The following is a 22757-nucleotide window of genomic DNA, read 5'->3' on the forward strand; positions in this document are numbered from 1 at the left end:
TGCGACTTCTTGTATCATTCGCGATTCGCATGTGCTAGACGGAGCATTATCAGCGCTTCTTGCAATTTATTGATTTCTCCTCTGATTACCTAGGTATACTTGCGATACGGCTTAATGCCGCTATCGCTACGCATGCAGGCATTTTCCACCAAACATGCAAAAGTCGCTGCCCGATGATCATCTCGTGAGCGTTTACAAAGCACGGTTGGTGATGGCACTTCCATCATCAAGAGCTACATGGCATGCGTCATATGTAGGCCCTTGTTTCAGGTATCCCGTAGAGCGGTGATCTTGAACTAGGCACTCCTGAGTGTAAGCACGCAAGGTTGGTTTTTACCCGACATCGTTCTGCGTACTCAGTCACCTTCGCCACGGAGTGATTCAATGTCATACTATTCACCCACTACCTATGTGTGTCGTATTGACTGACGATGATGTGCGCAAAGGCAGCTCGGGCCTTGCGAGCGACAGGTCCTCGATGGTCTGATTCTGGTTGGTTGATCTCCTATTCCTGAACCCCTTGCTAGTCTCATGCAGCCAGCACTGATCGGGCTCATGCCAAGCTTTGATCAAGACCCATGATCCTTGCTCGCCCCCATACTCACCCAACTCCGGTGCATCCAGAGCATATTGCTCATACAGATTCGCGATAGCTACTCTCTATTCAAGGGTTCCGCTTAGCCAGGCACAAGCTTCCGGTTGGTTCCCGTGACCATTCCTGCGACTTCCAAGACCTCACGTTTGCCATAATTCCTGCAACCTGGCCGGCCATTCTCTTGAATGGGGGTCGAACCTGCCAGACGGGTGTCGATATCTAAAAGGACATATCTTCACTCGGCTGACGAACGGGGCAAACTATGAAACATGCATCCGGATAGCATCGACGAGGGCGTAATGCGATGCGAGCGCACATGCAGCATTGGATGGCATCCCTGCGAAAGCTCGACCGGCGAGTGCCTCCACGACGCCATGGATTCAGGGAGACTCGAGGCTAAGAGAGCTGATCGAGAGCTATGTAAGTCGTTTGGACAGCTTCAGTAGGATTAATGCGCTATATCTTATCGTTTTGCGCTGGTCTTATAGCTCGTGGCGCTAGCTGGGCAGGTTGTCTTGAAACTGTCTCTTCTGCTTGTTTAGTCGGTTGACGTGTCGTATTACACAGACCCTTCATGCAAGCTACTATCGCCAGATTCTATTATCTCAAGTATTGGAGCCTATCATGCTTCCAACCCACCTCTCTCAGCTTTGGACTTTGCGTTGCATGTAAGTACGCAAGAATGGAATGCGAGGTTGCAAAGGTGCTGGTCCAATATACCTGGCACCAACGGTGTAAGCTTTCTTTCCCCTTGAGAGTGCATACCTCCTTATCCGTTTTGACCTGTTTGCCAGTCAACTGCCTTGCATAGACCCCAACTCCGCATTTGGGCGCTACTGGCCTAGCCCCAGGACTTACACATCACCTATTTGCTAGTAGTGGTAGATGGACAGCATAGTATATGGACCCTAATGTCATGACTGCTTGGCCTGACTTGTGAGCCCTCGGTTCATAATGATGACATGAGGCTTTTTCTCGAGTCTTGTCACGTTGTCGCTCTAAGATCTGTGGTGTAGCAGCATTGCCCTCCACCTCCGGTCACTGAACTCCATGTGATGACACCTTGTTGCGCCCTCTCTGCCCGTTGTAGTCGCTGGGTATTGCGATCCAACCTTCTACGTTTGCATTCCTAAGCTACTGATTACTATTCTCGTCTCCGGGAGGGATAGCAGCAGGACGATTTGGAACCCATCCCACCACGGCTGGTTGGGGCTTATCTACGCGCTGGCCCGCCAGTCATTGCCGGGTATCTATTTGTGTTATCATTATACCTACTACCAACGACGATATAAAAATAAAGGTACGAGTACGGAGTACAAGTGCTTGCTTTTGCTGGCCTGTACAACGGCAGAGCCAGGTACATTGCATATCTCCCTTACTTGCCCAAGATCGTGCAGACAGACTTCCGACCACTCTCTTGTGCTCCTTATAGGACGGTTGACTGGGCATCCTGGGCCCCAAGTGACTGAACTCGCAAGCACACACACACACACACACACACACACACACCTGGATGGAGGGTGGTATGCAATAGGCTATCCCCATTCGTCGCATTCGAGCAGGGAGAAGGAGGCAGCCACTAGCAGAAGGGTCCCCGGCCTCTCTGCCCCGACCCCCTGTTGCCTGTCCTCCCAAGAAACAAGTTGGTTTCCACCCCCCAGGAGATAGTGGACTTCAGGTGGACTTGGAACACGGGCTGCACATTGCTTGGAGCGAATTTGGATCTGGAACTGGAACGACAGCTCTATCCACCCACCCCATATCACCACCACCTTGGCATAGCTGTGGAAGCAACAGTAGAAGCAGCGCAGCGCAGGTCGGCAAAGCAATACTACCAAAAAAAGTCGCGCCGCCTCTCTCTGCCATTACGACACGACAAAACAATCGAGCAATCACCGGCCGCACCCCCGACGGTTTTTACCTTCCGCAACACCTCTTGCATCTCGCCAAAACTGCAAAGACGCGCGCGACCAAAAAACAACAACATTGAATATACGCAACAGACCCCCGAAGTCAACCAACGTTGTGCATAATCAATCGCCATTTTCTCGTTTCCCGTTCTTCGTTCATTTCGCGCATTCCTTTTTTTATTTGGGGTCTTCATTTTTTACAAAGTGTCGCATCAACCAAATACTTCTGACTTGCCCGTCACCATTCAATCACCCCGTCAATCCTTACACACGACTGACTCTCTAATGCCCGTCATTTGACAATCCTTTTAATCGCCTTGTTCAAATCAACCAGCAACCAGCAAACACCACCATCACCACCAAAAAAAGTCTCGCCGGTCGCATTGACTTGACACGAAACACAGACATTCATACGTACCTCTCATTTATTTGAGAAGGTGCCTTTTAATTGCGCGATCGCATCTTGGGGCCATTTTCGTCGGTTCGGTGGACTGAATCGGCTTGCGCCTGCTTGCTGCTGCCTACCTTACCCTTCACCTTCCACGACTTGTTCTGCGCAGTTCCCTCGGACGCCTCTGAGTGGTCCTGTGTTGCTGCCCTCCAACAAGTCGGGTTGCATCGTTTTCGCATTGCGCAGCCCCCTTTCGCCCTCCCCTAGTACATATATATTTTAGCGAGAAAGGGTGACCGGTCTCGCATTCCCTCGAATTCCAGGCGCCACTCTTTTCTGTTGTTGTTGCCCACTGCTCCTTCCTCGTTCCCTGACTGACTCAGACTGAGTTTCGTTGGGTTTGACGGTGGCCACATCATCGTCCCGTCTAAAAAAAGAGGAGAGCATCTAGCGGAGCCCTTTTTACTTCATTAAGCGGTCGCAAACCAACCGGGGGTGACTTATCTTCACCACTGAACTCTCGCGCGACAGACTGCAGCAGCACCTTTTCCCTCCCGAAAAGGCTTCACTGTGTCTGCCCTGCTAAACCTTGGCTGTTTCTCTGTTTGCCTGCCTGTCGGGCCTTCTTGGGGTGCAGTCATCAGCAACGAATTAGAGAGGGAGGCCCCCCCAAAGTAATAAGCGCATTTACTTTTTCGGGGTGTGCTGCTAATAGCGCCAAGCTGGTGCCAATCAATCTCCCCCCTCCCTCCCTTTCCTCTCTCTCGCTCTCTCTTGGGCTTTACGGGGCGTGTCTCGTCTCTCTGTCCTTTTTGGCCCCGATCCTCCGATCGCTGCCCTCGCTCCCTTTCCTTCCCTGCAGAAGTCCCCAGAAGGTGCAGGACAGTGTTACGTCAGCCTTGCCTTCCCCCCAAACCGTCCGCACCTCACCTCGATTTCACTTTCCCCCTTTGTATCGGCCAGGGCTCATTCAACCTTTGGCAACCTTGCTTACTGCCAACCTTACGTGTCGCAATACCACTTTCAACCTCTGCAAACAAAGGCCGGTTCTAGAAAGAAGGTCTTGCAACACCCCAAAAGAATCACCCCCAACTCCTCGACTTTTTGTTTGTGAGTAGGGTATGCTCATGTTCCGATTCTGGGGCTCAGATTCAAGGGGTAGCGACAAACCTGGGCAGGTACTCCATCAACCTATGCTTGATTTTGCGAAACCCGTGCAGCCGTTAGTGTCAGAGCCTTGCAAAGTAACGTCGCCGTCACGCCCTCCGAAGCGCCGGAGGCAGAGCAACGCTGCGATAGCGTCGCAACCCGCTGCCGCTGCTTTGGCAGTGAAGCGGATAAGGGTAGATGAGGATGACCAAGATGAGAGTAGACCGAAGAAGAAGGTAGCGCTGGCGGCCCAAGGGGCGGAGGATGCAGCCGTGCGGTCGCAATCGCAATCGCTGCCGACGCCGCAGTCGCAAACACTGCCACAGTCGCGTCGTGGGGTGGCCGAGTTGGAACACGCAAAGGAAACCATCCAACACCAGTTTAGTCACGATATACTACTCAAGCACAACGAGCTTCGTTTGATACAGCAAGAACTGGCCAAATGCCAGGTCGCCTTGGAACAGTTGCGCCGGTGTCACTTGATCCCGTACCCGTCAACACCCCGACGCCCGATCAGATGCTACAGATTAGCAGTGGAATGGGACCTGCGCTCAAGGCGAAAGCCGGTGACAAGGTGCCTCAGTGGGCGCCCCCGTTCGGTGTTACTGATGGGCCATATGCGCGTCACTACGCCAAGTGGCTCATTCCAGACCCCAAATTTGATGGTATCGTGCCAGAGTCGTCGGTGCATGCTGAGTCCACTAGGTACAGGAATGGCGTTGAGAGCAGATCGATGAGAAACAGCTTTGGCGAGGTAGGAGTTATGCCGACAAAAGGACGACCTCCCCGTGGCTCAGCTGGTCAGAAGCTGCACGCCTTGTCGAATGGTTATCCTCAGCCCAAAGACAAGGCCGGTCCGTGTGTGCTCAAGCGCTCCGACGGCAAGACTGTCAAGCTGGTCTGCCTTGATTGCAATCGGGAAAACTTCTCCAGCACGCAAGGGTTCATCAACCACTGCCGCATTGCTCATAAGCGCGATTTCAAGAGCCACGAAGAGGCAGCTGTCGCCTGTGGCCATCCCATTGAAGTGGAAGAGGCACGTGGTGAAGCCCAGGAGGAGAAGCCTGCAGCAGTCAGCAGTGTCAACCCTGTCGCTCCTGTCTCTACTACTCCTGCGGTGGCCACTGGTCTCGTGCATCCGTTCGCCCGCCAGAACGGGCTTGCTGAATCCGAGCCCTACTTCTCGGTACTTGCTCGGATCAAGGAATCTATGGACATGTTCAAGAGGGGCCAACTGCCGAACGTCAAGTCGATACCTGGCGTTCCCGCCACGCCTGTCTCCGCGAAGCCATCTAATCATGTGCCATCGAAGTTTGCGGCTTCGGCTGACTCGCCGCATCTGTCTCGCCTGCTGCAGAGCCGTGGCAAGTCCATGAACCTGAGCGAGCTGGTCCGTGACGCGAAGACCAAGGTCAACCTTGATGAAGTCATGTCTCCTGATGATGAAGACTCTGAGGAAGTGGAACCGTCTCCTTTGGTGGGCGGAGACAACGACCAGACTGCCGTGATGCGAATGCCTCGCATACCTGCTCGGACTACCAAATCACCCGTTCCTCTGCCTTCGACTACTCGCCCAGTTAGCAGCAAAGGTCGTCCTCCTGTTGGAGCGTACGCTACGCCGATACCAACTCCGGCTACACGGGCGGCTCCTGAGCAAGAGCCGGAGCTGCCGCGTATTGATGACGACATGGAGCTGGAACTTAGTCCCAACACAGCCATTAGCAACAACGCGCCCTCACTCGTTAGCGACGACGGTGAATATGACGACTCGGTGGACGGCTCCTCGGATGAGTCTATAGCCAACGATAGTCTCGATGCCGAGTCCATGTCGGACGTCGCCGAGATTGGGTATGATGACGATCATGTCGGACCTCGAGGCATCCGTCACCATCGTGGATCAACTGCTGGACACACGGCGGTCCGACTTCGCAAGGAAGACAACAAGCACGTCACCATTGTGAGCCCCGTCAAGAACGAGGGCGGTCACAAGAAGCGCGGTCGGCCCGTCAAGGGAACCTAGGTTGGCCAGCCTGCCGCTGCTACTGCCTGGTCAGTGTTGGCAACACTGCGCGGCTTCTTCACACGATCACATTCATGGGCAAGACTCATGACAATTCTCGCCTCTCTTGTTGGATTATACCGGATTCTTGGAAGAGACCTTTTTGCAAATACAAACTTTTAGTAGCGATTAATTTTTTCAGACACGACTATCTATATACAGGCTGCGGGTGAGCAGCACCGGTCGACTCGGATCGACAGACACGTCCCTGGCCCGATGTTGACCAGTGGAATGACATGAAAGCAAGCACATAGCGGCGTTGGAAGGGGAGAGGGATGGTTTAGCGAATGCTTTTGTTCTTTTCCTTCTAACGGTTTTGTCACGTCCGTTCTTTGCGTTGTAGAGTTTCTAAAGGGGCGAAAGCGGATGGACGGACGGGGGTGGATGGGATAGGATGGGATGGCCTTTTTTCTAACGAGAGGGGGGTTTTACGCAAGAAAGATATTTGGATGATGAAACGATACGACGGAAGGCGGTGTCTGATATTTTCCTGCTGCTGCGGCTGCTGCTGCATTCCAGAAGGAGCGTCTGTACGTGCGCGCAAGGCCTGGCCTGTTCATTTGGCGTTGCGTGCAACCTGTGTCATCATCAAACCCCCCTTTTCTGTATATATGTACACAACCACCAAGACTTCTCTGTACAAAGAAAACGCCATAGTCAAAGATCACAGGTGGAAATTCAATATCGAGTCCCTCATCAAAATGTGATTATCGATAACAAACTAAAGCGTTCAGGCAATCAAAGTGATCTTTTCCGCGCTTCCCATATTCGCACCCTTGATCAGATGCTGATGTGACATGCTGTATGAGTAGAATTTTCCAGGCTCGTCATAGATGACTTGTCATTGGAGAGGCAGAAATCAAAACATGCTGTTACTACACGAGCTAATAATAGACCGAGACTGTTCCACTACTATAAATACCACTCCGTAATTTCCACCGACTTATTCTACCGGAATAAAGCATGGCTATCTCCTCCGATTTACTCCTGGCCGAAACCCATGGTCTCCTCCACGGCAATGGTCAGCTTCTGCTGCAGCGCCTCGAGAGACTTATACGGAGGCAAATCTAAACGGTTGAAACTGTAGAAAACATGTTAGCATGTGTTTGCGATGGGTACAGGAGGGTGTTAGTGTTCGAAAAGAGGGGCGACAACGTACCAAGTGTGTGCCTTTGGCAAATTACCCAGCTCTCCGGCCTTCTCAATTGTGAATCGCCTGGGGCCATCGCTTCCTTGCAAATCCTTAAAGCCGTTCACTGGAATACGGGAGGTGCCCGTCGTGAACTGCAGCAATCTGCTCTTCTGCTCTCCGTCCCAGCTGCGTACCGTCTGCCAGAAGAATTGGATCACCTCGTCGCTTTCTGTGTATCCACGGTAGTCGGTGTGCTTCTTCCAGTCATCTACGTCAATCTCGGCGATACCTCCTATCAGCAACTCGAGTTCGCGCTCGTCGAAAACGTTGATCAGGTCTTGCGGAATCAGCTCGTGGAATCCTTCCTTGAAGGCCTGGAACTGCTCCTCGATACGCTTCTCGATTCTCCACTTGACCATCAGGTCCACGTACTCCTTCTTGTTGTCGTTGGTGACGTCAACGTCGCGACCACCCGGGATCAGATCCTCGACATGTATGACGCCGAAACGTTCATCTTCAGTAGAGAATGTCTGTTCCAGGATGCCACCCGAAATGTCGTTGTCCAACATCCACTGCAGACTGCGATGGAAGTCCGCGTCGACACCTTCCATATCAGCCAGGTTCACCGCCTTGCCCAACATCATCTTGTACAAGGCGCCAATGAAGAAGGCGTCCAGGAAGCGACGGTGGAAGATGGCCAAACCGACGACACGCCCAATGAACTTGAAGTAGTTCAGATGCTCCGGGTTGATCCCCGAATGGGGGTTGATTTGAAGTGTGTAGTTGTCGTGGGCCGAGTATTCGAACAAACAGTAAAAGGGGTTGAACATCTCGTGAGACAGGAGGAAGAAGAATTCTCGGGACAGACCGCCATAGTCCAGACCATCCTCACCATCAAACTTTATCATTAGGCGCTTCTTCAGATCAGTGGCAGACTGCCGTGAAATCTCGGCAAAAGAATCCTCAAAGATATGCGATCGCCGCACCTTAATGTGGCATTGCCCCGAAAGGATGCGCATGGCCGGCTGGGATCGGAAGTAGATCAGCTTCCTCCTGAAGTCACGCTTGTATTGCGGCACGTTCTGGTCCAAGGACGAAGGCAGACGCGGGTCATCCCAGGTAGTCGTCTTGGTGTTGTGGTCGACGAAGTAAACACGAGCCGTGTTGGTAAGTCGCATCTCCCATCCGCTGGGTAGCGGTCCAAGTTGAGACACAGGCTGCTGCTGAATGGTACCATTTGCGTTGTTCTGCCCACCGTACATTCTTATGTACTGCTGCCGGCGAGGATCGACCCAAGTGGTAGTGCGCGTGTTGTGGTCAACAAAGTACGGGCGGCCCTCCGGAGTCCACCTCTGCTCCCAGCCAGGGGGTAGTTCTCCTGTACCAGGGCTCGTAGCGCCAGTGTGCATCATCGTAGCGGCATTGGCGCTCTGGGCTGCGTTCTGCTGTTGCTGCTGGTCGCGCGACGGAGAGTTGGCTCCAGTACGATCTTCAGGCAACGTTCGGTTCTGATGGCGTTGACGCTCGACCTGGGTGGAAGCCTCACGATCGGCCGAGGAATTACCTCCGCCGCTCGCGGTTGGGCGATTCCAGCTCGTGGTTCGGGTGTTATGATCGACATAGTAAGTTCGTCCAAGATTGTCCTCGCGTCTCTCCCATCCAGCAGGCAGACGACCCTGGGCATCCTCGAAGGGGCTCATTTGGTTGGAGCCTCGTGCTTGTTGGCCAGGGGCCCCATTGATTGGCGGTGCTGGACCATTAGGATTACTAGGATTAGGGCGGACTGCTAATGCCTGCGCGCCATTCGCACCAGATGCCGATGAAGTCGGTCGGTTCACCGTCCCGTCAGCGCCCAAGGTCGATGCTTGGGGAGTCGGCAGCGAAGGCCGGCTCGAGTTTGCGGATGGCGTATTTTGACCAGCGGCCGGAGCCGTCAGGTTGGTCGACAGATTGACGATGAGCTTACCGTGGACCACTAGATTATCAGTAGACTTCTTCAAGTCGCGTGTAAGCATCTGATCTGAGCATGACGAACCGTCAACGTTAGTTAAACCCGACCATAGACCATAGACCATAGGCCGGCAGAAGGAGGGCAGAGGGACGAACCATCAGCGCCATTGGCAAGTTCGATGACATCGCCGATGCGGATGTTGATGACACCCAGAAAGCCCTGGTCCTTCTTCTTGAACTTCTTCTGGTCGAAGACCTGTACGGCTAGTATGCCATCCTCGTTTGCTCGGAAGTCGAAACTCTCGTTCCAGTAGGGGTTGAGAGTACGTTTAGAGACGGTCGTAGTCTTGGTCTGCTCGCCATTGATGGTAGCGACGGCGAACGGATCAGGAAAGCCTAGGTGCGGGGAACAAGCAACGTCAGCATACACGGTCTCTTCACCAACTTCACCGGAGCGCATGTCCGCGGAGGAGGGGGGCGCATGTGGACATACGAAAGACATCTCGTTTGTACAGTCCGTCAGCGGCGATGACTGCAATAGTTTCTACGTTAGCCTAGTGTTCCAATTTTGTTCGCGATGACGAGACCGGCAAGCAGGCGATTGAACGGATGGCTTGACGGGTAGGACGATGGGCGAGATCGAAGGGGGTTGATGGATCCACGCACTGGTAACTCGCAGATTGGCCTGGCTATACGTCATTGGCAGTTAGTAAATAGCGACGAGCACTGAGTGGTGTACACGGAGGGAGGACTATAGGGAAAAGGGTCTACGCACGACGGCAGTCCGGATTCGGAGCGAGTAGAGCTCATGATTGCCGTTGTTCACGACCCGCCAGCGACGAGAAGGCGATGGGGAAGCGGGAACAGGCGATGGGAGGACGAGCGTCCAGGTCGCTTTGCGTTGTTGTAGTCGAGCCCGTCTCTGCTTGTCTCTTTTCCTGGTCCCTGGTGTCGGTTGAACGGTGGTTGTTCGGCGTGGTGTGTTTGTCTCGTGGCCAGCGCGGGCTTCTTTTCTTAGCAAATATTTAGTGGCTGGCTTGTAGGTAGTCGAAGAGGGCACTGTTTCCTCTGGTCGACTTGGTACCCTCTCGCAAGCGCCGGTGGAGGGGTGCGATTGTGCAGGGCGGAAACAAGGGACGTCGCAGCTTCCGAGTCCAGTCACGAGGGTGTGGTGGGAAGAAAGTTGGAGGGGAGATGACGGTTAACAATAGAATTGATTGGAGATGATTACAGGAAAGACCAGGATAAGACAGGCCGGCTCCAACTGTCTAAGTTTAGTTCTCCATGCAAGTAGTATGTTTGGATAGGGTAGTAGTGTAGGTCTGTTGGTGAGAAGAGAATGAAGAGGGCGACTCTGAGAGGGCGAGCAATTAAATCCACTCGACTACATGTACATGTGCATACTTCGGCTCTAACCAAAGTTCATCAGAATGACCCAGGTCCAAAACCTGCACTGACTTTGGACGTAGACGGGCGCGCCCAGCATGTCCAGTCCAGCACGACGACGCCTACTGATGGATTGGCTGATTGACTGATCGATTGATTCCTACATTCTAGCATAGCCCAGTAACAGCAGCAGCAGCAGCAGTAACAACAGTGCAGTTGACCCGGACAGGTACATACATCACAAAGTACAATGCCCATTATGGTCCAGTGTACAGTAGGTACCTACATGCAAATCAGACGGTTGCCTCCTGTACTGCCTGCATTGCAGCACAGTCCAATCGAATACCTAAGGACCAACTTCCAGCACTGCAGGGCCTCTCTAGGTTGCGGCCTAGCCATCAACCGAAAAGAAAAAATAGCAGGCCTTGGAAACATCCTACGGCCAGGCGGGATCCGGGACCTGCGACAGTTTCTAACCCCTCAAAAAAAGACTGGACTGGCCGACTGGAGTGGTGGGAGGTGTGGGTTAGGGTGGCATGGTGGGCAATCAGTTGTTTGTACGCTGAAGGGAGGCTGTGCAAAAGCCTGTTCCCGCCGCCGCAGAGAAAATGGCGAATATCCACCCCCGCCTCTTCCATTCGATGGCCGTCTGTGTCTGTCTTGTATTACTCAGTTCCAATGATTGCATTGATCGAACATTCAGCAGTCTAGGTCGGTCGGTCACAGTCCATCATGTCATCCAGAGGAGAGAGCCAAGTCTGGCTGGCATGAAAAAGGGCGCGCGAGGGGCGTGCTGACCAATCCCACCTCGGTCTGGTTGCCGGTGATATGTAGTGCGCTCCAGTGCTTCTTCTTTGATACGTCAAGCAGAGTTCGCAAATGCAAATGGCTTCCTGCATCTGCCTCCAACTGCCAATCCTGTCGCATGCCTGGACCTCGAGACCTCGCCTGGTGCCTGGCCCATCCCATCCCATATGTACGCTTCTGCCTTAGGTAAGCAGCGTGATAACCACATGGCCTATCTCTTATGTAGCAGTTGTCGATCCCAGTCTGCACTGCCATGATGCTATTCAAGGGTCGTTTCTCGCTTCGCCCGTCAGAACACCCCAAGCCCGTGAGATACAATACTACCTCAGCACCCTTTAGGGGTAGCTCGTAACCCTGTCAGTGCTCATCGAGAGCACGGTCTCGATTGAGTGAATTACCTACATGCCCACCTACAAACATACCTGCCTACCTACATGGAGAAGAAAAAAAGAGTACGGGCAGCTCCCGGTGGATGGACCGCCACCGAGAAAGCGAGTCTTCTCCGTCGGGACCGGGACCAGGACAGCAGCTGTCGAGTATAGGAGATTAGTTTCGACGTGCGATGATGTTATCCTGGAGAGGAACCCATTTCGGTATTGTCGTTTAGCGCATGGCGACGCGCGGACAGAGGCTGAAGCCACACAAGTGACGTATGGAACAAGATGCGACCATGCAATGCTACTGCAATACTCCTAGGCTCCTATACACCGACCCATATTACACCCCAGAGTAGGTACTGCCCAGAGCACGACTATGGTGGGAGCTATACAATTCCGCATGTTGCTCTTTTGCGCACAGAATTTCATCATCTTGTTTGTTAGTTTCAGCATGCTCATGCTCTAGACCCTATCTACAACGTCCTTTCACTCGGTTACTGTTCAAGGGGTTTTCCCTTCCGTTTCAACAATGACGGCTACCGGCACGACTTCTAGCCGTCATACCCGGCAAACACCATCTCGACTATGCATACCGCCCAATGACAGCTGCCATATTTTCACCGAGTTCTTCCAAGACCCGGTCTACTCCATTGGGTAAGGCCCAGTACACTCCATCAATTGCATGCTAATGGCATTGCTCAACTTGGTGCCTCACTGACGGTAGGAAAATTACCAAGCTCTTTTTGTCAATCTTGTTTTTTTTGTCTATCAATTAAGCTTGTGTTGCGGACCATGCTATGCTTCCTCGCTAGAGTGGTGAAGATCCATCCACAAAGTGTAGAAGTATCATGATCAAGAGATCCCATGGCTACGCCAAGATCTCCAGCGAGAAAACCTGAGCAATATCCCCAAAGAGAGGCGCGGCAGTGATGGAGTAGACATCAACTGCATCGTAAAGTCCCCTTTGGATCTGTCGTGGTGTAATCCGCATATTATCGCATATCTTACACGCGCCCACCGTCGTAAAGAAATCGTAAGAGCGTTGCATGTTGGTGTTGGCCCTCCGTGGACAACAGAGAAGCGAATCAGTGAAAACGTCTATGCCCAGGCCGATATGCTCGTCGAACCATGCCAATCAGAAATCCGGCTCGGTCTTAAGAACCAGCAGGACAGATTCCATCTCTTCATCAGAGCCCTCAACCGCACCATATGAGCAATCCGGTTCCACATCCTCTGTGAAAGAGCCGTCGGTGAGAACGATAGCGTCCGATTGGTCGGTTTCATACTCGATGTCGGTCTCGGGCTTGATGTCGCAAAGGTCTCGGTGCAAAAAGGTATCGAAGTCTTGTTCGAGGAAAAGAAAAGACTGGTCGTCGTGATTCGACAACGGGGTAGGTGCTTTCTAGGCGCTCTCCTAGTACGGATTGAAGCCACCCCGTCCACGGCCGCGGTAACCTCCTCGGTAACCGCCACGAGGGACGAATCCTCCTCTGCCTCCGAACGAACCCCGGCCAAAGCCGCCACGGCCACGGCCCCGGCCACGGCTCATGCCAGGAATGTTGGTTCGCTTCGGCGTGACCTTGATGTTGCGACCCTTCAGGACGCTATCGTTCAGGACCAGGGCTTGGGCAACCAGGCTGGGTTCCGTAAACTCGACGTAAGCATAGCTAGAAGTTTCATAATGTCAGCTGATATCTTCACCGAGTCGAGTGCAGTAGACAAATGTCAAGAGCGCTGGCAACTTACCCCTTGGGCTGACCAGTGTATTTGTCCAGGAGGATTGTTACGCGGTTAATCGAGCCGCACTCCTGGAAGTGAGCCTGAATATCCTCGGGAGATGCAGAATAATCGACGTTGCCGACGAAAATGCTGCGACTATCGACATCAGAGCGGTCCTCGCTGAGGTCTTGGCCTTGTTGTTCAAGACTGGCTTGCATCTCTCTAAGCTTGGCAGCCTCGTCTTCCATCTCGGCAACCCGACGCTTCATGGCTGCAATCTCCTCCTATAATCGGTGTAACGTAAGTAGGTTAGCCATTGCATGTTCGTCGCGAATGCTGGTATGATGGGCAGCTGGCAGATGCAGAGTAGAAACTAATAGCCGCTGAGTAGCTACTAGTCAGATGCTCTGGAGCTGCTGGGTTGAGTTGCGCACCTCGTCGTTATTCTCTTCATTGTTGACCTGCGGCTCCTCTACAGCCGAGTCCACCTCCTCGTGCTTGATCTCGGTCGACATGTTCGCGTTCGCGTTCGCGACAGGCCGGTCGGTCGGTATACTCGTGCGAACCCAAGCTGCGGCGTGTCTGGGCAAGGTCGATAATGTGATAACGAGACCTGGTGAGCAAATCCAATGGTTGGACAGAAGCTGTGGTCGCCTTTTGGAAAGACTTGATGGTGATTGATGGGATAAGTCTTGACCCCACTAGCAGCTGGGAATTTTGGGGCAGATCTCGAAGATCTGAAGGGCAGGCAGGGGAAAGGGTACGAAACAAATTTGGTGACGTTGAACTATGCGCCAAAGAAAAAGGAAGAAACGAGTATTCCTGGAATTGCCGAGTGCGGCCTTGTAACAATGAGGTATACAACTGTCTTAAGCGATGGTTGGCACGAAGTTTGAGAAGCTCTGAGCAAGTACCTGTCGCAAAGAATTCCACGTCGCGTCCAGGAATTGGAGCTGCCGGAAGCTTTCTGGTTGCGACGGGACCAGCAAGTGACCAGCAAGCAAGTGCAAGTGCAATGACGAACGGCGCTAGGATTGGCTGATGGTTCACTGGGGAATTGGCTGGGCTGGGGGCCCGGGATATACTTGTTCCGTTCGCCGATGCATTATGTATCGAATCACCGCACCCATCGACATATCGAGGTTCCTACAGCAGACTCGCATTGAATAACGGTAGGTATTGTCCCAGTCCATTCAAATATTGATGGTTCAGCGAAAGTCATGTCTGCCGAACGGCAAAAAGATACGTTAGATATTCGTTTACAACTTAGGGATGATGTATGTATATATACAGACAGCAGTAGCTTTGCAAAAGTAGCTTTTTCTTGGTGGTCGTTTTGAAGCCGTATCGCACGCAGATCACATCTGGCAAGTGTATGTCTTTCTCGCATTGTCATCTGCCCTTTGTCGTAGTTGCTCGCATTCCAGCACTCTTGAGGAACGACCAGAATGGCTTGAATATGGAAGTAGCTCCCAAACCGCACATCGGCTTGTTCAGCATTGTTTCTGGTGATGCCTTCTGGGGTGATGAAGTTTGGCACGTCCTTGTCCACAAGCAATCGGCAAGAGAAACAGGAACTAACCAACAACTACTTGATTCAGTCGATCGGGACAAAAACAACATATATAGTGTGCTGGACTCACTCACTGAATACAATTACATGTCATGGAAAACACAGTCCATCTTAGGTCAAGTTCCATTTCACTGCACATTTCAACGCGCATTTCAACGGCTGCAGTTGCATCTGGGCCGGTCCTCGCTACCCTGTTGTCGTAACAGCATATGAACAGACCCATGCGGGGATTCCGTTTCACTGCTAACGGGTTCTCCCTGACACGAGTTTATAAATAGACTTGGATGAAACCCAGATCTGTTATGTATCTGAGTACAAACTGACAAGAGTTAGGCGGCCGAGAATGCGGATTGATGACCATATAGCTTTCCTAAACTAGGAAGCGCCTTGGACAAGGGGTTTCGTACATAGATTAGTGTTGGCAGTAGACACTGATGTAGCCCACCCCCCTTTAGCACTATATATGCTGATGTAGATCAATACGCATGTCTAGGTATTCTATTTGTACACGTCAAATGCCTTTACCTCGCCAAGATTTCCCCCCAAGTTTCAATCATCCAGCTCCTCCCCTTCTCTCGGCACGACCCCGGCAGACCGTTCGCCAACAGTTCCCTCAGGGTCCTTGGCGACGTCCCCCGGACCCCTCCAGCCCGTCGACGCCTGCACGAGCAGCACGACGACGCTCAACACCGCTGCGGCCTGAAACAGCACCTTGACAGTGTCCACGTAGCCCTGCACGGCGACCCGGCGGTCCACCTCGCCCAGGCCCCCGCCGTAGACCAGCGCCGGGCTGCCGACGAGCCGCTTGACCAGCTGCGCCCGCTCGGGGCTCAAGGGCGACCCACCATCTATAGCGCGGAACCCCTGGTCGAGGCTGCCGCGCAGCGTGCGGATGAAGATGCCGCCGCCGATGGCGCTGCCGAAACTGCCCGCGAACCCGCGGAACGTGCCCAGCAGGCTGGTGGCGACGTAGTGGGTGTCGGGGCTGGTCAGGTGCAGTAGGTGGGCGAGAGTGTAGTTGACGGTGGCACCCGTGAAGACGCCGTTGGCGAAGAGGAGGGCGACGTACAACCAGCCGGGGACGGCCGGGTTAGAGCTCAGCGAGAGGACGAACATGGTCACGGCGAAGAGCGCGACGCAGACCAGGCACGCCGCGTAGAAGCTGCCGGCGCGCCGGATGTGGACCCAGCCGATCAGGATCCCGCCGAGCCCGAAGCCGAGGTTCGTGGGGATGAGCATGCTGCCGCTGGCGCCGGGCGAGAGGCCGAAGATGGCGAGCGCGGTGATGGGCGCGTAGAAGAGGATCGTCCAGCGCGCCGTCATGAAGCCCAGCTGGGACAGGCAGGAGAGCAGGGCGCCCCGGTTCTGGAGCACGGAGATCGGAATGATGGGGTCGGATGCAACAAAGTACTCAATCAGAACAAATAGTACCAGTGTCCCTGCCGAGATAGCAAGCGGGATGATCTGGATCTGGGCTGATAAGCTATACAAGAAAAGTACTATGGTGCTGGTCTACGTAGAGTCCGTTAGTTTGTGTTTACGAGTAGATGTATGGAAGTGGAAGAGAGAGGCGACTAACCAAGACTACAGCACCCAAGTAGTCGATCTTCTTGAGCTTCTCCTTGATAGACGCCTCCTTGCCATCCTGCCCAGAGGAGAAGGACTTGGGGATGGCAAAATAGACGCCCAAGCCTGCGACAAGACCCGCCGGGACCTGGATCGCGAACAGCGCCCGCCAGCCGGCCGTGGGGATCATGACGCCAAACACGACGGCGCCGAGCGAGATGCCCGTGGTGAAACCCGCGTTGACCATGCCGACAAACAGCCCGCGGCGGCGCCGGCTCGTCAGCTCGAGCACGAGGATGAAGGCGAGGACCATGATGGCCGACCCGCCCATGCCGGACAGGACACGGCCGAGGAGGAAGACGGAGAAAGACCCGGCGACGGCGGTGACGAGCCCGCCGGCGGCGAAGAAGAGCGAGGCCACGAGCACCATGAGGCGCGGCGAGAAGATGGAGGCGAGGCGGCCCGTCAGGGGCGCCAGCGACGACAGCGCGATCAGGTACGCGCTCGTGAACCACATGGCGTCCTCGTAGGCGTCGAGGTCGGCCGCGATGGTGGACTGCGCCATGGTCATGCCGGACATGTTACATGCTGTTTCCCTTTACGTTAGCCTACGTAGTACATGCGCATGTACACGCTGCTCCATCCAGCTCAGGCGCGCAGAAAGAATGGGGACTTACACTGCAAGAATATGAGAATGTAAACGCTGATCATAATGGCCAAGCCGCGCCCGCGGCTGACCTTGTAATTGGCCTCGCCATCATCATCGTCCACAGTAGCCTTTTTGCGTTGCCGTTGCCGGGGCCGGTCCTGGTCAGAACCATTGCCGTCATCGGGCAGAATTGCTGTACTTGTAGACGACGCCGACGAGATCCGCCGGGACCCTGCATCCGACTGCAGCAAGGGAGTCGCTTCCGACGCCGTGGTTGCGGTGTCCTCCCTTGCATCCTCTGCAACAAAATGCTGCTGCTCGGCCATGTTCGCTTGGCAGAAACCACACAAAGTGTGGTGGTTGTTGCAAAAGGGGCTTCTTTAGATGGGTACGAGCTATGATGCCAACGTCATAGAACTAAGGTATGTCTGTATATTGAAGAGATGGTCCTTATCGATTGGCTCACTTTTCGATGGTAAATGGTAATACTGCATGCGACCCCATCCATATAACAGGATGAAGCGAGAGAAGCACCACAATCTTTTACCTGGACTCACCGGAAGTTGTTGAGAAAAGCACGGAATGCAAGGCCAATCCTTCCATCTTATCACCCACCACCTGCTAAAGGAAGGCGAATGTGCTTGATTGGTAAGCCGATCGGCCTTGGAAATCAATTGAACCGTGTCCGCGTAGGACAGGGGGTTGGCCTCCCGCCCCGGGGCCCCGGAAACATTGGTAATGTAGACGACGACGACGTTATCATGGATTATGCAGTCGGATCTTCCGGAGTATTTGCTGCTTACGTCTTTTATCTTTATGTACGTCACCAGGCATAACATAGCGTACTAGAGACAAACACATATGCATCTATGCTTGGCATGGGGCTGTCTCCACTTGTCTATAAGAGGTACCTAGATTAAGCACCCGAGTCATACACGGAGACTATGGCAACTTGTGATAAGACGCCAATCATGTAGAATTTGAATATAAATTGTAGTTTTATTGTCTTATTTTCAAAATGGTACAAGCTTGGGTATATGAAGAAGATACAAAATAAATCAGAAATTCGCTCGTTCAAGCAGAACCACCCCTCTTATTCTCCTCGTGTTCCACCGTGGGCTCGGCGGTCGACGATGTCGTCGGCCGGCCCATGAGCGTCTTCATCGCGTCGGACAGTCTCCTGACGAAGCTGCCCTCACGCATGCTCGCGATGCTGTCCCGATGCCCCCTAGGACCCCGGGATGCAATGATGGCATCGAGGTCTAGGTCCAGATTGCTGTGCGCCTGGATGCGCGACTGCCGCGTCTTGCCCACCCGCGCATCTACCAGCGCCCGCGCGTCCCGCTTGAGGTCCAGGAACAGCGGAAACATGGCCGTGATTATGAATAGGGAGGGGATGACGATAAAGGCGATCCGGTAGCTGACGCCGGTCTTGTTGATGGCGTAGAGCACAAATGGCCAGAAGGCGGCCCCGGAGCCGCCCATGGTAATGTAAGCGGCAGCTCTCTTGGTCCGCTTGCCCTGGCCCCGGAGCCCGAGCGTGTAGATCAAGGGCCACATTGGGCCTTCGGCGAAGAAAAAGAGCACTACAGGGATGACCACCAGGTTGGGGTTGGTCGGTTTGATAGCTGCGATCAAAACGCCAAATAAGATACCAAGACCCGCGCAGATATTCAGGATAGTCCGAGGCTGCGGGACCCTTGAATTTGTAGGCGATAGGTAGGCCAGATACGCGGTTAGGAAACGGGACACCGCAAAAGCTGTATGGGCAATGAGAAGGTAGTCGGACGTGGTGAGGACAAGGCCAATGGGCTGATCAACGTCTCCGCCATGATCAGCTTGCGTCGTCTCGTCGGGGTTAGAAGCGGCCCCTGAGGACAGATCAGGTGTTATGATACTGGAAAAGAATATGCTCATGCTCTCTTGCCCGGCCATGTACGTCCATTGGGCCGCCACGGCGAGCACGAGTGTCCAAGTCCGTAGTTCGAATCCGCCGATGCTGCGCTTGGTAGGATCCACGGGCAGATAAAGCGTCGAGTTTTCCAATTCGGCGTCCGTTACCTCAGGCAGAGGCATATAGTAGAAGAACAGGGCCAATGCCACGCAGAACAGTGTTATGGCCAGGTAGGTCCACTGCACGTCGAGCAGGTTGACGGAGTTGTTGCGATCCGCTGTCTCGACACTCGTGAAAAACACCTTCTGTGCGAGTAGCTGCGCAAGCACCGTGGCTACTGCCTGAACGCCCTGGGCTGTGAGCAGGCGCATCTCGGCGTAGTCCATCGGGCCGCAAAGGATGAGAAAGGGGTTGGCCGCTGTTTCGAGCACGCCCAAGCCGAAGCCAACGACGAAACTGCAAAACATGAAACCGCCAAACGACAGGAGAACGGCGCTGGGCCAAAACATGATGGTACCGATGCCGTAGATGCAGAGGCCGATCATAAAAGTGGCCTTGAAGCCGCCTATGTCAGGAACTTCATGGCGCAGTTTGCGCGTCCGCCTGTGCTCGTCATGCCGCAGGATCCATTCGCCAACCATGAGCGGCCCGAAGAAGTAGCCAGCTCCAAAGTACATGCTGGTGAGCCCAAGGGTTTGGGCTACCGTCATCCCTGCAACCTGCGCAATGACGTTGTTTAGGGTGTTCAGGAGACCATAGGAGAAACCCCATAGCACAAACAGAATGCCCACAACTGTGCAGTATTTGAAAGACTCAGACACTGAAGTTCTCATCAAGCTTTTTGGTCTCCTGATGTTCACGAAGCCGAAGTAGACCGAATTTTCGTTCACCGTCGTAGTTGTGGCAGTCGTCCGTCCAGTCGGCGTTCGACCGAGGTTGTTCGATAAGCCCGACCTTCCCAATTCCATCATATCTGGGGTTGTAAGGAACTCCATAGCCGAAACCTGTGCGCTGGGGCTTTCAGCAACACGTGCAACTCCAGGTAAGGACACACTCCCTTCGCCTAGTCCGCTGCGGTTCGAGGCTTCCGAGGGTTGCTTCGTGGAGGTGTCTGTAGTTCTGAGCGTGCCATCAGGATCGACCAACATGCTCGGCAGGATTCGGATAATGAGAGGCTTCAGGGTGGGAACGCAAGCGCATGCGATGCCGATGTTAACCTCGACGGATGACCACATCAGCGACAACGATGCATTGAATGCGAAGTTGGTTTGCCCGCCAAAGGATGACTCGGGATCCGTGGACAAATCAGGCGATATATCGGTGATGGCCTGTTGGAGGTAGTAAATTCTCACTACGTCGACCACAGTAACGAAAATGCCCAACGCGAACGTCACGACCAGAATGATCTTCTGTCGTGGCGGAAGTCGCATGCCAGTCAGAACCGGCAATGGAAGCGCCAAGATCGCAAGGTCGGTGATGATGTTGACCGGCGCCGAACATATGAATTCCGTCAGCAACGGAATGCACTGCGCATTGCGTGCGTAGTAGTTGAACGCAGCCTCGACGGGACGGCACTGGAATACGTTTAGTAGAGTCAAAACAGCCCCGGCAATGTTGACAATGCCCAAGACTGCCCACGAAGCCAAGCGCAGCACTTGTTCCGTGTTCCTTGACAATCGCAGATAGAAGACCAGGATCGACGTTTTGGTTGCCATGAGAGCAGGGTTCTGAAATAAGGTCAGCAGGTATTCGGATCGACAGAGGCGCGCCGCTTACGTATAGGACCGAGAAGACATATTCGCAGCGTCGTAAACTGTCCCAGTCACCCAATGCGACATTCTGGTCGAGCTTTCCCAAGCCCTTGTACGTTCCATAGTCGATCGTGAAGCCTATAGCGAATGCAAACAGCCAAGCCAGAATCATAAACCAGTCGTCCCAGGTGATGTGCCGCACAATGAAACACCGCGTATATAGTCGTGCAAAAACGAAGACGGAGGCGAGGGCTAGTGTGGCTGTCGTTACTGCAAAGACTGAAGGTCCGCGGTCCTCGATGTCGGACCACAGCCCCGTCTTGGACATGGCGGCGACTGTTGGCCGAGCAGCTCTTAGGCGACCTTGAGGTCAGATGTATCCATTACGGGCAGCGGTGGTTGATATGCTTCCCCGGATCCTGTGGTGGGTGGGTGTGTGTGGGTGTGAAACTTGTCGGCTCGGGTCCCAGTCGCAGCGCTGGCATATACGAGTGTATATATGGCCCAGGACAGTGAACTCCGGCGCAAACCAGATCGGCGTCTAGACCGACTATTAGAAGAAGCGCTTGACGGCGGAGCTGGAGCTGGACGGGTGTGGACCAGGACGATGGCGCTTTCGTTTGGAAAGCAGCGGTCTAGTTCTCGCAGGCTCGCGTGCAGCGTTCTTCCTTGACTCAAGTCAGCCGCCGACTATAACCACCTTTTTGCGCACTAGATAAGGCCAAGGCGGACGGGGTCGACGAGAAATCTCGCTGGCTTTGCCGGATATGTGGGTAACAGCTGCAGTTCTCTCGTGCTAGGGGAGGACAAGGAAATCTAGTGGATAAGACAAAGAGGAGAGACGCAGAAGAGTCATCGAGTATGCCTCTTGGGAGAACAGATGGTGGTTGGTAGTAGGAGTGGGCTTTACTCAGCAGCAGCTTGCGTGAAACGTGGACGGGTAAGTCATACAGGGCCAAGAAGCAGAGACAGCAGGAGAACGAAGACGAAAACAGTAATGAAAATTCGAATAAAAAACCCAGCTGAACCTACAGGATGTTGCCAAGAGTGCAGACAGGAGCTTTGCACAATGTGACCCCACCTATTACATCAAAACTGGACGAACAAGTTACAGCAAGGAGCGGATGGGTTGAAGTTGGGACGAGAGGAAGAGAGAAAGGGCGACGATCGCTGTGTTGGCGCGGAGGAGGGCAGTGAAAATTGTGTACTACAACACAGCCTGGCTGACGGAGGGCGAATACGCAGCGCAACGTGCCATCCGCAAATCCTGGCGATCTACCCCATACTGCTGACCGACGACTCGACCGACTATTGGAGCCGGTACGGTATCTAGGTACATACAGTAATGTATGTAGGGACACGAAGAGAGTTGCTGGATGCCGGGAGGCCTGGGAGCTAAGAAAGTGAGCGATGACATAACGGTCGGATCCGCGTGCGAATCAAAATTACGACATGCTATCTTGGCCCCAGAGGCTAATTCTTCCCCGGATGCTCGACATCCTGTTCTGCTGGAGGGCCATGCAGGCGGGAACTTCTCCGAGGCTCGCCATCTGCCTACGCTTGTAGTCCGGGTCGTTAGTCTGGATTGTTGACCCATTGCCAGCTAGTACTGTAGTCAGTAGTAGTAGGTCAAGCACAAAGATGGTCCGGAACCCGATGTCGTTCCCCTCACCCGGAAGTTCGGGTACGTGTACCCAGGCCAGCGAATAGGTAGGCAATGCGTCGAATCAATGGTGTTGAGATGATTGCGGCGCTATGTCATATCAAGAACGAGTCTAAGATTGGGGGTGTGCATGTCTGTGTGTGTACTGCTACCGTACTGAATGTTGTGTTTCATTGCCCAGCTGCT

The 22757-nt window shown here is 53.7% G+C and overlaps 5 protein-coding genes across 5 annotated transcripts; 1 reads left to right on the plus strand and 4 right to left on the minus strand.

The window, feature by feature from the left end:
- Positions 1-4089: 4089 nt before the first annotated feature.
- On the plus strand, positions 4090-6065 carry PG985_002328 (uncharacterized protein; the record flags this gene model as incomplete). Its single annotated transcript, XM_066822097.1, has 2 exons — positions 4090-4494; positions 4563-6065. 2 exons carry the CDS (start codon positions 4090-4092, stop codon positions 6063-6065), a joined length of 1908 nt encoding a protein of 635 aa, XP_066689529.1.
- Positions 6066-7085: 1020 nt separating this feature from the next.
- Positions 7086-9996, minus strand: PG985_002329 (E3 ubiquitin-protein ligase hulA; the record flags this gene model as incomplete). The annotated part of the gene is made up of 6 exons (XM_066822098.1): positions 7086-7185; positions 7264-9256; positions 9343-9582; positions 9680-9730; positions 9853-9875; positions 9962-9996. The coding sequence occupies 6 exons, from the start codon at positions 9994-9996 to the stop codon at positions 7086-7088; spliced, it is 2442 nt and encodes an 813-aa protein (XP_066689530.1).
- A 3174-nt stretch (positions 9997-13170) lies between these two features.
- On the minus strand, positions 13171-13990 carry PG985_002330 (putative RRM-type RNA binding protein; the record flags this gene model as incomplete). The annotated part of the gene is made up of 3 exons (XM_066822099.1): positions 13171-13423; positions 13503-13759; positions 13910-13990. The coding sequence occupies 3 exons, from the start codon at positions 13988-13990 to the stop codon at positions 13171-13173; spliced, it is 591 nt and encodes a 196-aa protein (XP_066689531.1).
- Positions 13991-15597: 1607 nt separating this feature from the next.
- PG985_002331 (uncharacterized protein) lies at positions 15598-17589 on the minus strand (the record flags this gene model as incomplete). The annotated part of the gene is made up of 3 exons (XM_066822100.1): positions 15598-16560; positions 16628-17202; positions 17292-17589. 3 exons carry the CDS (start codon positions 17587-17589, stop codon positions 15598-15600), a joined length of 1836 nt encoding a protein of 611 aa, XP_066689532.1.
- Positions 17590-18337: 748 nt separating this feature from the next.
- Positions 18338-21236, minus strand: PG985_002332 (fucose permease; the record flags this gene model as incomplete). Its single annotated transcript, XM_066822101.1, has 2 exons — positions 18338-20884; positions 20934-21236. 2 exons carry the CDS (start codon positions 21234-21236, stop codon positions 18338-18340), a joined length of 2850 nt encoding a protein of 949 aa, XP_066689533.1.
- Between the last annotated feature and the right edge of the window lie 1521 nt (positions 21237-22757).

The sequence above is a fragment of the Apiospora marii genome (genome assembly GCF_038362585.1).
Source record: "Apiospora marii strain CBS 49790 chromosome Unknown utg000002l_segment0_segment0, whole genome shotgun sequence".
NCBI classification, from domain to species: Eukaryota; Fungi; Ascomycota; class Sordariomycetes; order Amphisphaeriales; family Apiosporaceae; genus Apiospora; species Apiospora marii.